We start from the raw sequence: 14,592 nt of genomic DNA on the forward strand, positions 1-14,592 counted from the left end.
GCCTGGCCTTGCTGCCCAAGGGGATTCCGGGAACTGTTTGCTCCAGCACTGATGAGAAGCCCGGGGGCTGGAGTGGATTTCCATACGACAAGACTGTGAGAAAGGTGATCAGTGCCTCTGCTTAGCATCATCTGATATGGCAGTAGATAGAGGCTAGATGATAGATAGATAGATAGATGATAGATTGATTGATTGATTGATTGATTGATTGATTGATTGATCTGCCCCTCACACCCAGACCTAGACTGACGTTAGGCCAGGCAGGCAAGAACACCACAATATTACTGTGACATTAGAATATCGCTGGACATGTAATGGGAATAAAGGAAAATGTACTGACCAGAAGGCCTCAGAAGAAGGACTTGTTAGAGACTCCATTTAGTGAAAAGTGACAGAAATCTGAAAACCAGTGGCTTTGTGTTTCTTATATAACGGGCTGTCGTGACTCAAAGGTGCCGTGGAGGTTGAAGTCATTCTCCATCTTTCTGCTCTCCCATCTTAAGCATGTGGTTTTTAGCCTCAGATTCATTGCCTTGTGGTTGCAAGGTGCGTTCTGCAGTTCCAAGCACTTCATCTGTGCTCAAAGCAGGAAGGAGCGGGGAGGGCAAAGGACAAAGTGCAAAGCTGGCTGAGTCTTACCTCCCTTAAGGAGCTTTTACAGGAGCCTTTTCCAGTGACTTTCACTTACCTCTCGTTTGTCAAAAGTGGGTCCCTGGCCACCCCTAACTGCAGGGGAGCCTGGGAAATCAACGTTTTTAAAACACTGGTCACGCTGAGAATAGACACTGAGAAGGAAATTAGTAATTCTTTTTCTTTTTTTCTTTTTAATTTATTGGGGTGACAATTTTTAGTAAAGTTACATAGATTTCAGGTGTACAATTCTGTATCACATCATCTATAAATCCCATTGTGTGTTCACCACCCAGAGTCAGTTCTCCTTCCATCACCATATATTTGATCCCCCTTTACCCTCATCTCCCACCCCCCTCCCCCCTTACCCTCTGGTAACCACTAAACTATTGTCTGTGTCTATGAGTTTTTGTTTCTCATTTGTTTGTCTTGTTCTTTTGTTGTTTTTGGTTTATATACCACATATCAGTGAAATCATATGGTTCTCTGCTTTTTCTGTCTGACTTATTTCGCTTAGCATTATACTCTCAAGATCCATCCATGTTGTCACAAATGTTCCTATATTATCTTTTGTTACCGCTGAATAGCATTCCATTGTGTATACCTACCATAACTTCTTTATCCATTCATCTATCGAAGGACATTTTGGTTGTTTCCATGTCTTGGCCACCGTAAACAAAGCTGCAATGAACATTAAAGCACACTTGTCTTTATGGATAAATGTTTTCAGATTTTTTGGGTAGATACCCAGGAGAGGGATTGCTGGGTCATATGGTAATTCTATTAGTAATTTTTTGAGGAACCTCCACACTGCCTTCCATAGTGGCTGCACCAGTCTGCATTCCCACCAACAGTGTATGAGGGTTCCTTTTTCTCCACAGCCTCTCCAACATTTGTTACTATTTGTCTTGTTGATGATAGCCATTCTGACTGGGGTGAGGTGATATCTCATTGTGGTTTTGATTTGCATTTCTCTGACGATTAGTGATGTTGAGCATTTTTTTCATATGTCTATTTGCCATTTGTATGTCCTCTTTGGAGAAATATCTCTTCAGGTCCTCTGCCCATTTTTCAATTAGGTGTTTGTTTGTTTTTGTTGTTGAGTTTCATGAGTTCCTTGTATATTTTGGATATTAGCCCCTAATCAGAGGCACTGTTTGCAAAAATCTTCTCCCATTCAGTTGGTTTTCTCTTTATTTTGTCAATGGTTTCTTTTGCTGTGCAGAAGCTTTTAAGTTTCATATAGTCCCATTCGTTTATTTTAGCTTTTACTTCCATTGCCTTTGGAGTCAAATTCATAAAATGCTCTTTGAACCCAAGGTCCATAAGTTTAGTACCTATGTTTTCTTCTATATAGTTTATTGTGTCAGGTCTTATGCTTAAGTCTTTGATTCATTTTGAATTAACTTTGGTACATGGTGACAGATAGCAGTCCAGTTTCATTCTTTCGCACGTGGCTATCCAATTCTCCCAGCACCATTTATTGAAGAGGCTGCCTTTCCTCCACTGTATGTTTTTAGCTTCTTTGTTAAAAATTATCTGTCCATATTTATGTGGTTTTATTTCTGGGTTCTCAATTCTATTCCATTGGTCTATGTGTCTGTCTGCCAATACCATGCTGTTTTGATGATTGTAGCCCTGTAGTAAGTAATTCTTTCTTAAAAAATACTTTGGCATAGGGATAATTAGAAACCCCACGCCATACCCCGCCAGCTGCCCTCCAAGGATGACGGGTTCAGTAAGATGCAGGGCTAGTAAGATGCAGGGGTTTTGCTGAGTGAGGGCATAATTTTGGGCCCAGAGCTGAATAACAGAACTAAGAGAAGCCTGAGCTATCTTTTGGGGTCCCCTTCTCAGTCCTGCCTCCATACAGCCTGCAACCTCACTGCAAAATCAAAGCTAAATAGATATTTTAAAGTGTTGTTTTTCCCACTGATGATGCACCTGGTTGTAAATGTATTAAGAAAGTCTGGGCAGGGGCGGCTGGTGAGCTCAGGGTTAGAGCGCGGTGCTTGTAACAACAAGGTCGCCGGTTTGATCCCCGCATGGGCCACTGTGAGCTGCGCCCTCCACAACTAGACTGAAACAACTACTTGACTTGGAGCTGATGGGTCCTGGAAAAACACACTTAGAATAAATAAAAGTTTTTTTAAAAAAAGAAAGTCTGAGCAGAGAAGCTAAGTGCTGAGACTCAGGTCTTGACATCCAAGGAGGTCAGGGCACCGACACTCCAGGGGAAGCAGGCTGCATCCTTGTGGGCTGAGGCCTGATCCAGAGAAAAATAATCAAACATATGTTTATCAGCCATCCATAGTTATTCTGTAGATGTCTTCCAAGCGTGACACTATTCTTTTTCTTTTGGATTTATAAGAGGATTTATAAGGATCTCAATATGTACAGAGTATCTCAATGTAAAGCATCACCAAATAGTTGAGAATCAACACCCCAGGCTGAGTCCTCATTCAAGGGTGGGGCCCTGGACACTCCTGGGAGAAGGGGAGGCTGGGTAGTGGTTCTCGTCCTCACCACTCCTCACACGCACACAGGAATCACTCCGAGATTTACCGTCAGAATTTGGGACATTGCAACACTTAAACATTGGGATATTTTACATAAAAATATGAATTTACACCTTACCTTGAAAAATTGAAAGATGTAGCAAATAAGGACCCCATATTACCTTAGTTAACCACAGGAATGCACTTCCAGTTCACTCCTCAAAATGGGCCCACCATGCATCACCCCCCTTGTACTGTTAGTTCCCTTACCCCAACCTATTTCACACATTTGTGTACTGGACTTTGCAACCCCTACTAGAGAGCAAAGGCTTCAATTTATACATAAATAACCTGGAATGGTGAAATGAGTTGCCCAAAGGTACATGCCCGTAATGACATAGTCAAGTCTTCAGTGGGGGTTCTCCTGGGACCCAGTTGTGATTTAAAACATCTCTCAGGAAGGCTAGCAAACATTTAATCCCATTGATTACAGGGCCTGTGCAGGAGAAAGCATGTGTGACTTCAGGGGGTCACCTGGGAGCATCTGAATTTTGCTGATATTGGGCTGTGGCAGTGGAACTCCTAGCCTAGCAGGGAGATGCCCAGCAGTGTGGGTATGAGGGAGCCCCTTACCCTGGTCCCTGTTCCCATCGGGAGAGGAAGTCACAGTGGTTGAGGTGACAACAAGAGTTGGGGCAGCCTGGGTAGGCAGAGGCAGCCACAGACAACAGCACCAGGCTTTGGCCTAGCCCAGATGCACCTTCTAAACTCTCTCTGCAAAAAGTGCTGCCATGGGCAGAAATGCAGAAACGTGCAAAGCCTGAGAGCAAGTGGGGGGAATCACTGTGTGTGCAGGCAGTGCTTATGACTCATCCTCAACCATGCACATCTTTCAGGCAACGGAGGGTTAAAAAAAAAGAGGTGTTTTTGACTCACAGGTGGCTGTGGTTTGAGCAGCAAAGTTGGGGGAGGGGACTTGAGGCACCCTTTTCTAGTTCCAAACCCTTGGCAAGGGGTGGACCCTGCCCTGGGAGGAGGGGGCAGCACTGTGGTGCACAGGCTGGTGGCCAAGCTGCAAAGAAGAAGGCCCCACAGTGGTCTGCCCTCCTGTGTCCTGCAACTCTCGGCTCCTCCTCTCCTCTTGCCAGGACAGAGCTCTCCTGTCCCCCTCACTGCAGGGCCTGGCCTCTAATCATGGTGGTATCTTCCCTGCTTCTTTGTCCTCTAGCGTCTCTGCTGCCCCAGGCAGGCCCTGGACCCCCAGAGAATGCTGATGCCTCACAGAGCAGCCTAACCAGCCTTACCACCACCTTTCCCGATTTGGGCAGTCACTGCTACAGACTTTATGTGGTCTTTCTGTGGCCTGGTCAAGTGGCATGAAGCTGGGTGAGGGTGGTGTACGCCTGGGGCTACACGACCCCCAGAGCACAGATCATGACTCCCTTCCTGAGAACATAGGCCCCCATCCCCACAGTCACCATCCATCAGAGAGGTGGGGCTAAGTCACTTGCCCTCCTGCCAGGGGCCTGGTGACACTCAAATGCTGGTCAGGAGGTTCCTCACCTGGGTCCCCCATAAGGGACATAATAGCGATTCAGGACGTAGCTCTTTTCCCCCAAGCTCACAGAGATGTTCCTGTTCTCAGTCCAGAAGTCCAATTCCAAGGCTAGGGTCCCAATATTGTCCCTGGGGTGGAGCCAGGCACCACCTCAGCCCGGGCACACCTCCCCAGTCCCACCCTGGGAGGTCTCAGGTGTGGGGGCTGCAGGGAAGCACAGGGAGGGGGTCCCCACCGTAGGAAGGCGATGTCGTTGGTGTGAGTCACGTAGCGGTCCATCATGAGCGTCAGGAGTGGGGGCTGGCTGCGCTGCAGGTAGTACACGCGGGCCCCGTTGGGGACATGTCCATAGCTGTCGAGAAGGAAGCCTGCTAACACGCCCCTGCCCAGCTGCCAGAGCCAAGACCGATCCAGCTCCGAGCCCATGGCACCTGCTTCTCCACCCCGGCCTTGAGGTGCCCAGCGCCCTCTTACGTTTGCACCAGGTCCAGGAAGTTCTGCAGCATGCCCTTCACCGTCTCAGGCATCTCAGAGAGGAGCAGACCCTCCATCACCCAGTAGGAGTCCCTGGGAAAAGGGACAGCTCAGGCTTCCTGCTCAGGCATCCCTGCACCGCCCTCTGCCCTGCACACTCAGGCCACAGGGTGCCGCACCATGCTCAGGCCACCCGCTGGCCCTGGGCTCCCCACCACTCCCATCCCTGAAGCCCCTGGCTACTCACCAGTAGTAGAACTCGAGAAAGCGCCCGCCGGGCACAATGAACGGGTGTTGTGAGTAGATCAGAGAGAACCGCTCAGGGTGGCGGAGGACCTCTGGCTTCACCTACAGTCAGGAGAGAGGGCACGGGGAGCCTAGACCCCCCACTTTCCCACGGAGTGGAGGCTGGAGGGGGCTGGGGCAGTGGAGGCCCTGGCAGATGCAGGCTTTGGAGCCAGTCAGCCCGGGCTTGGGTTCTGCTCTGCTAATGCCCAGCTCTGTGGGTGTGATCAAGGTCTGGGCCTCTGGGAATCTGGTCTGCTCACCCCCACATGTGGGCCTCTGGAGTCCCCACTGAGTGCGATGGTGTGTGGGAGCCCCGGCCACTCAGCCCGGCAGCAGCAGGTGCTCACCAAGCAGCCGCCACTCCTAGGACCCAGGTAGGGGACCATTGTTTCCGGCTCCCCTTGCCTTCCGAATCTCTGCTGCCACCAGCAAGCCAGACCCAGAGACACAGGGCCCCCCATTCTCTGGCCCATCCTTTCCCCAGTGAGGTAGATGTGGGTGAACGTGGCCAAGAGAGAGCAAGGTAGGATCAGAGGGGGCTTGCTGTGTGTCCATGACAGGTATTTGCTCTGTTCCTTTCCTGATAGTTCTGTATGAGTGAGTGTGGTTTTAGTGGGAGAGAGGTTTTGAGGGAGCAATGGAATGGGGCTTGGGTTTGTTGGTGTGGGGGCTGGCGGGGGAAGCAGCCCACACTAGCCAAGGAGCCCAGAACACCACTCTGCCTGTGGGTGCCAGGGCCCGGGGAGGCCGGGTGGGAGGACAGGTGCCGTGCAGGCTTGGACAGTGCACTGCCCTCTCTGAGCCTCAGACAACAGGAGAGAAAGTGCCAATGAAAGGACTGTGCTGCTCACAGGGCTGGGCCACCATCAGCAGCAGCAGTGATCATTCCTGAGCAGAGTCCTGGCCTGAGGAGCTCAGGGAGGAGAGGGAGCAATTACCATGTGGTGTTGAGGAAGACTGGGCAGGCTGGAGGCAGAAGGACAGGCTAGGTTTGCCTGGGGAGAGGCTGGGAGGGCTTCAGGGAGGAGGTGAGGAGTTAGAAGAGGATGTTGCCCTGTTCTTTTTCAGAAATTCTTTATAAAATTCTTATAGCTCTAGAGCTCTTTGTTAGAGGCCAAGGTAAGGAACCCTGGTTACTCCATCTAAACTAATGCCACCCCAGAGAATGACTCCAAAACTATGGAGTGCTGAAGTTTGCAGAAACAGTGTTTCACTGCCCTGAAGGCCGTCCTGTTTGATGTGGAGACAGGTGTCTTCTTCCACTACAACCATGGGCACAGAAAGATCCCAGAGTTTTATCCATCCAACCTCGCTCCTCTCTGGGCTGGCTGCTTCTCTGACCCAGGTGTCGTGGACAAGGCTCTGAAATACCTGGAGGTAAGGGGGGCAGCTGGCGGGCTGGTACACTAGGCACAGGACCACCTGTTCTCTCCCTGACTCTGAGCAGTGACTTCTGGCAAGTGACAGCCTCCTCCTCCTGCTTCCAACCCCGAGTCTTGGCCTGAGTCCCGATGCAGCCACCAGGGGGCAGCTGTGAGCCAAGAAGAGAAGGCCAGCAAAGGGACATCTGGCTTTAGGAGGGCCCAGCCACCTGGCTCCCCCCCCCCCAGCCCCCACCCACAGTCATAATAATGTCTGGAACCTTCCAGGACAGCAAGAGCCTGACCTACCAGTATGGGATCCCGACCTCTCTCTGGAAGACAGGCCAGCAGTGGGACTTCCCCAATGCTTGGGCTCCCCTGCAGGACTTGGTCATCAGAGGTAGGAGGCAGGGATGGGCATATCCAAGGCCTTATCCTGTGGGTGTAGAGGGTCGGCCTCCCTAGTACTAGGGAGGTGTGAACAAAGGGTGTGGGGGCCTCTCTCTGACTCCTCTGCTCTCTCGGCCTCCCACTCAGCGAACATTTACGTCCACTCCCACCCGTCAGGGGAATCGGCCGTCCTCTCCCTCCAAACCTGCGCCCTGGATTAGAGCAGGTTGGCCTGTGGCTCCCGGAAGGAGGTCTTAGGGCCCTCTTTCCCTCCTTGAAGAGAGTTAGGCTTGGGCCTCTGCTCCCCATGAGATGGAGGCTCTGGAGATTCAGTGTCCTGCCTCGGGGCGGGGTCTAGGTCTGGCCAAGTCTCCTTCACCCAGGACCCAGGAAGTGGCTTTCCAGCTGGCGCAGAATTGGATCCGAACCAATTTTGATGTCTACTCCCAAAAGTCAGCCATGTACGAGAAGGTGAGCTGGCGCTGAGCCCCGTCCCACCAGTCTTCCTTCCCATGGTGACATGGGATTGTCAGGCTTTGCAAAGTCCAGGCCCAGGGACAGTGGCGGCACCCAGTGGCTATTCTTGGGCACTGCAGACCAGAGCAGCTTCTCCCAAAGGGGCTATTTCTCGCTTCCCCTAGAGGGCTGGGGTGCGTGGGCTGGGGGTAGTACTGACCTTAGAGCTTGCCCTCTTGTCCCCAGTATGACATCAGCAACGGTGGACAGCCGGGTGGCGGAGGGGAGTATGAAGTTCAGGTGAGTGGGCCAACAACCTAGAGGGAACTATGGGCCTCTGCTCTCCCAGCTGACCATGACCTCCCCTCTCTAGGCTGTAGGTCCACAGGGAGGAGCCTGACTGGTGCTCCTTGGCACTCCTGAGGCGAGGCAGGGCCAGAGCCTCTGGGTAGAGATCCCATACCCCCTACAAGGACCTCCCCCAAAGGTCTTGCCCCACTGGCCATGCCTCTCTCCAGGAGGGGTTTGGCTGGACCAACGGAGTGGTCCTGATGCTCTTGGACCGCTACGGTGACCGGCTGAGCTCAGGGACCCAGACAGCTTTCCTGGAGCCCCACTGCCTCGCAGCTGCCCTGTTGCTTAGCCTCCTGCTCAGCTCCCTGCCACAGTGATGGGCCTCGGTGTCCCGTCTGCCTTCAGTTCCTCCTCTGGCTCCAGCTTCTGCCTCATTAAACTTGTGCATGAGTCCCTACCTTCTTCTGTCTCTTCATCCTCCATCCCTGGAGACCCCATGCCCTCCTATGCCCCCAGCCAGTCCTCGGTCATAGTGGAGTGGGGACAGAGTAGGGACATGGAGGTCATAGGTTGGGCCCTGGGTGGAATAATAAGGTGGAAATCCTGCTCTGTGGGGGAAGACCTAGCAGCCCTGCTACCCCACAGACCGCATCCCAGTGCCGCACACAACTTGGTCTCCCAAACACATACTCCAAATGCTTTATTGTTCTGTTGAGATGCTTACAAATACTGAAATTACCCAGCCTGGGCCCAGCAACCATGGCCCAGTGCTGGAAAGGAAGGTGAGGTCAGAACAAGTATCAAACACTGCCCTTTTGAAGCCTTGGTTAGGATAGAGAGGGACAGAGGAGAGCCAGTACCCAGATTTGCTGCAGTATGTTATCCAAAATGTCCATTTTTCAACAAAATAAATTATGAGACATGCAAAGACATAGGAGTGCATGACGTGAAACAATAGAGAAGAAAAACTGCCTGAGAATGACCAAAGGTCAGAATTAAAAGAAAAATCTTCAAAGTGACTATTATAAATATGTTAAAAGAACTAAAGTAAACTGTATTTAAAGAAGTAAAGGAAAGTGTAATGACAATGTTGCACCAAATAAAAAAAAATATCAATAATGAAATAGAAATTACAAAGAAATCAAATAAGTATTTCCAGTTTGTTGTCCAGCATGTAAGCAGATTGAAAGCCTTCACTATGTTTGAACAACAATTTAAAAATTGAACAACCAAAATTTAACAACTCTTAGATCTGTCAGAAAATTGAGGTTACAGAGAAAACTGTTACCCCCAAAACTGGGGAGACAGACAGGTGAATACAGAGAATCACAACTTACCAGAGCAAAAACTCACATTCCAAAACCTCTACAAGAAACAATACTAAGTTTCTTTTACCCAATACATCATGTCCAGTTTTCAACAAAAAATTACAAAGCATACTAAAAGGTAAAAAAGAAAACAGTTTGAAGAGACAGAGAAAGCATCAGAACCAGACTCAGATAAAGAAGGGATGTTGTAACTATTACATCGGGAATTTTAAAGTAGCTCCAGTTGATATGCTGAGGGCTGTAATGAAAAAAATAGATAATATAAAAAAACAATTGGGTAATGTAAGCAGAGAGATGGAAATTCTTAGAATAAAAAATTCTAGAAATAAGAAACACTGTAACAGATATGAAGAAAGCCTTTGATAGGCTCTTTAATAAATGGGACACAGCTGAGGAAAGAATCAGTGAGTTTGAGGATACGTCAATAGAAACTTCTAAAACTCAAAATCAAAGCAAAAAACAAAAAAGACTGAAACAAACAGAACAGACTATTCAAGAACTGTGGGACAACTACAAATGGCGTAACATGTGTGTTAATGGGAATATCAGAAAGAGAAGAGACAAAAGAACAAAAGTAATATTTGAAATAATAATGACTGAAAGTTTCCCAAAATTGATGGCAGACACCAAACCACAGATCCAGGAGGCTCAGAGAATACTCAGCAGAATAAATGCCCTCAAATCTACACCGAGGCATAGCATATTCAAACTGCAGAAAATCAAAGATAAAGAAAAAATCTTGAAAGAAGCCAAAGGACAAAAACACCTTACTTATAAAGAAATATGAATAAGAATTACATTGGACTTGTCCTAAGAAATCATGTAAGCAAGAGTAGAGTAGAGTAGAATATGAAGTTTATAAATTTTTTTAAAAAGTGGATGTATGAATAAAATGAGACTATCAAGAGGTAGAAATTATAAAAAGAAACCAAATTCTGGAGCGTAAAGGTAGAATAACTGAAATGAAAAAAACAATTCATTTAGAAGGGTTCAATAAATTCTGAGAAGGCAAAAGAATCAGAGAATTTGAACATGGAACAATTGACCTTATCACGTCTGAAAGGCAGAAGAAGAATGAAAAAAGGGAACAGAATCAAAAGGGCCTTTGGGTCACAATCAAGAAGACCAACATACCGGGGCCGGTCCGGTGGCTCAGGCTGTTAGAGCTCCACGCTCCTAACTCCGAAGGCTGCGGTTCGATTCCCACATGGGCCAGTGGGCTCTCAACCACAAGGTTGCCAGTTCAATTCCTCGACTCCCGCAAGGGATGATGGGCTCTGCCCCCTGCAACTAAGATTGAACACGGCACCTTGAGCTGAGCTGCCTCCTGGATGGCTCAGTTGTTGGTTGGAGCGCCGGCTCTCAACCACAAGGTTGCCAGTTCAATTCCTCGACTCCCGCAAGAGATGGTGGGCAGCGCCCCCTGCAACTAAAATTGAACATGGCACCTTGAACTGAGCTACCGCTGAGCTCCCGGATGGCTCAGTTGGTTGGAGCATGTCCTCTCAACCACAAGGTTGCCGGTTCGACTCCCGCAAGGGATGGTGGGCTGTGCCCCCTGCAACTAGCAACGGCAACTGGACCTGGAGCTGAGCTGCACCCACCACAACTAAGACTGAAAGGACAACAACTTGAAGCTGAACAGCACCCTCCACAACTAAGATTGAAAGGACAACAACTTGACTTAAAAAAATAAATAAACAAATAATTTTTAAAAAAATCTTTTAAAAAAAAAAGAAGACCAACATACCCACTTTGGGAGTCCCAGAATTAGAAGTGACAAAGAAAGGGGCAGAAAGAATATTTAAAGAAATAATGGCCAAAATTTGAGGAAATAAATGAATCTAAAAATCCAAGAAGCCCAATGAACTCCAAGTCTGAGAAACTCAGAGACACACCAAGACAGTATAATCAAACTGTTGAAAGACAAAGACAAAAAAAAAATCTTGAAAACAGTAAGAGAGGAGTGACTCATCGGGTACAAGGAATCTTCAATAAGATTAACTGCAAAGTTCTCATCAGAAAGCAGTATCTCTGCTTACATTACCCATCTGTTTTTGGATGTTGTCTACTTTTTCCATTACAGCCCTCAGCATATTAATTGTAGCTATTCTAAAATTCCCAGTGCAATGTTTTCAACATCCCTTCTATATCTGAGTCTGGTTCTGATGCTTTCTCTGTCTCTTCAAACTGTTTTCTTTTTCACTTTTTAGTATGTCTTGTAATTTTTTGTCTCATCCCACCAAGAAGACATATTTAAAGTGTTAAAAGAATAAAAAGTTCACCAAGAATTCTATATCTGGAAAAACTGTCATTCAAAAATGAGGGGAAAAATTGAAGCTGAAGCTGAATAATAATGAATATCAACTATAATTTTATATATATATTTACATACATGTATTTGTATATATATTCACAGGAAGTGGAGCACAGCATAAGGAATAGAGACAGCAGAAATGTAACGACTGTGTATGATGTCAGAGGGATAGTAGATTGGGGGAGGAGGGTTATCACTTTGCGAGGGGTATAAATGTCTAACTATTACATTGTTTTGTACACCTGAAACTAATGAAAAAAAATGAAGGGAAAACTAAGGCATTCAGAGATGAACAAAAGTTGAGGGAGTTTGTACCACTAACGCTGCTCAAAAAGAAATGCTGAAGTGAGTCCTTTCAGGTTGAAATGACACGAGACAGTAACTCAAGCCATATGAAGAAATAAAGATCTCCAGTATGGGTAAGTGCATGGGCGAATATAAAAGCCAGTATCATTGTATTTTTGGTTTATAACTCCACTGCTTATATCATAGAGAATTTAAAGGACAAATGTAATATAAATAATTATAAATTTATGTTATTGGGCACACATGTGTAAATATGTAATTTATGACAAAGATAATAACTTAAGGGGAGAAAGACAGAGATGTATTGCAGCAGAATTTTTGTATACTACTGAAATTAAGTTGTTATCAATTTGAACTAGCTTATTATAAAGTAATAGTAACTACAAATGAATCAACTAAAATATATACACAAGAGGAAATGAGAAGGGAATCAAAATGGTTCACTACAACAACTAAGCACAAAAGAAGGCAGTAATGGAGGAAATGAGAGACAAAAATGGTATAAGACATGCAGAAAAAAAATAGCAAAATGGCAGAAGATTCAACTGTCCAATTAAAAGGCAAAGATTGGAAGAATGGATTTTTAAAAAATAATCCAACTATCTGCTGTAAATAAATGACTAACTTTAGCTCCAAAGACACAAATAGATTGAAAGTGAAAGGATGGAAAAAGATATTTCATGAATATAATAACCAAAAGAGAGCCAGGATAGCTATTCTAATATCAGACAAAATCATCTTTAAGTTAAAAACTTCTACAAGAGACAAAGCAGGACATTATATATTGATAAAAGGGTCAATTCATCAAGAAGATCAACAATTATAAATATATGCACTAAATAACAGAACCTAGAAATATGTAAAGCAAACATTGACAGAATTGAAGGGAAAAGTAGACAGTTCTATGATAATAGGTGGAAACTTCAATATACCACTTTAAATGATGGCTAGAACATCTAGACAGAAGATCAATAAGGAAATAGAAGACTTGAACACTATAAAAAAAAAAAAAAAAAACTAAACTTAATAGATGTATATGGAACTGTACCCAACAACAATATAGTACACATTCTTCTCACATTTATGCGGAACATTCTCCATAATAGACCATATGTTAGGACAGGAACAATTCTCAAACATTTTAAAAGATTGAAATCATACTTCCGGAAAAATGGCGGAGTGAGGTGAGCCTCTGTAAAGCTCCCCTGGAATTTACAAAGAATCGAACAACAAAAACTCCACAAAGGACTCCCTGCACAGCAGACAGGCAAGACGAAGAGGCCCACTACCGACTGAAATCACCTACAGGTGGGAGATTCGCGCGAGTGGAGGGAGGAGGGAAGGGAGAAGCGCGCGGAGACGGAACCGCGCGGGCGCAGGACGCAGACCTAGCTCAGTGCTCCGAGCTCGCTGCTTCCCGGAACTACCGCAGCTGCGGGAGATCGGACTGCTAGGGCTCCGCCAGGGCTCCACAGGGCTGAGGGGACAGCATATAACACGGCTGAACCCAACGCTCACGGCAGAGACCTTGGAGAAAAGACTGAGGGAAAAAGGCTGAAAACGGTGGTTTGGGCCCTCACTGCTGAGCAGAGAACGGAGCCTTAGGCACTGAGACTAGCCGCCCCCTCCCTCCCCTCCCAGAGCTCACCCCGCCCCCACCTGCCCGGTGCTAGAAGCGAAACAGTAGCAGTGTCAGATCAAAACAACAGAAAATTTGCTGTTTTGAGATCTGTGGACCGCAAATACAAATTCACAGCCCAACTAGTTCCAGCAAAGGGGAGAGAGCAGTGGAAGCAGGACCGGCTGTGGTGGTGGTCGCTGCCATTGCTCTGGGCCACCTCTCACAACTCACCCCGCCCCTGACCCCACCTATCTGGGCGGATCCCTGCAGGAGTAAACAGAACTGCTGAAATATACGGGCTCTGAATCAGCAGCTGGAAGAGCTTTCGAACATCAAAAGCTCTCCGCATACCCACCGGGACACTGCGCCCTGTGACCTAGATGAACTACTAACAGAGGAGAAGCCCGTCTCCCAGGGAATCCCCCCCATTGCGTGAGAAGTTGGAATAGTGCAGAGAAAACATAGCACTACTGTGTGGGAGAAGAAAAATAAGTTGCAGTTGGAGAAATAATAAAACATTCTACCAACAAGTACTGGCAAACAAAAGAAAGACCGCTTTCTATCAACCTGTTGCAGAAGTCACTCCTGTAGATGTCTAGGAAGAGAAATAGTAAACCAGTAATCGCCATGAATAACCAAGGCAACAAGATAGCTCAGAAAGAAAGTGAAAAATCTCCAGAGAAGGCACTTAAAGATACAGAAATATGTGACTTAAATGACAGAGAATTCAAGATTGCAGTTCTGAGAAAACTCAACGAGATACAAGAAAACACAGATAGGCAGTTAAAGGAACTCAGAAACTCAATCAAAGAACAGCATGAGCATTTTACGAAAGAGATTGAAATCTTAAAAAGAACCAAATAGAATTTCTGGAGATTAAGAACTCAATAGAAGAAATTAAGAATGAAATAACCAGCTTAGGTAGTAGAGTTGACCAGATGGAGCAAAGAATCAGTGACATCGAAGATAGAAACCTGGAAATGACACAAATTGAAGAAGAAAGAGACTTGAGACTTAAAAGAAATGAAAGAACTCTACAAGAACTTTCTGACTCCATCAGAAAGAGCAATA

The 14,592-nt window shown here is 46.6% G+C and overlaps 2 protein-coding genes across 2 annotated transcripts; one reads left to right on the forward strand and one right to left on the reverse strand.

Moving 5' to 3' along the window:
• Nucleotides 1–994: 994 nt before the first annotated feature.
• LOC141572170 (trehalase-like) lies at nt 995–6,045 on the reverse strand. The gene is made up of 4 exons (XM_074335353.1): nt 5,408–6,045; nt 5,161–5,253; nt 4,922–5,038; nt 995–4,814 (listed from the first exon to the last, which is right to left on the reverse strand). The coding sequence occupies exons 2-4, from the start codon at nt 5,235–5,237 to the stop codon at nt 4,688–4,690; spliced, it is 321 nt and encodes a 106-aa protein (XP_074191454.1). The 5' UTR covers nt 5,238–5,253; nt 5,408–6,045; the 3' UTR covers nt 995–4,687.
• Nucleotides 6,046–6,387: 342 nt separating this feature from the next.
• LOC141572420 (trehalase-like) lies at nt 6,388–8,689 on the forward strand. The gene is made up of 4 exons (XM_074337117.1): nt 6,388–7,209; nt 7,558–7,670; nt 7,902–7,955; nt 8,174–8,689. Exons 1-4 carry the CDS (start codon nt 7,080–7,082, stop codon nt 8,324–8,326), a joined length of 450 nt encoding a protein of 149 aa, XP_074193218.1. The 5' UTR covers nt 6,388–7,079; the 3' UTR covers nt 8,327–8,689.
• Nucleotides 8,690–14,592: the final 5,903 nt, after the last annotated feature.

The sequence above is a fragment of the Rhinolophus sinicus genome, linkage group LG06, assembly GCF_036562045.2.
Source record: "Rhinolophus sinicus isolate RSC01 linkage group LG06, ASM3656204v1, whole genome shotgun sequence".
Lineage (NCBI taxonomy): Eukaryota > Metazoa > Chordata > Mammalia > Chiroptera > Rhinolophidae > Rhinolophus > Rhinolophus sinicus.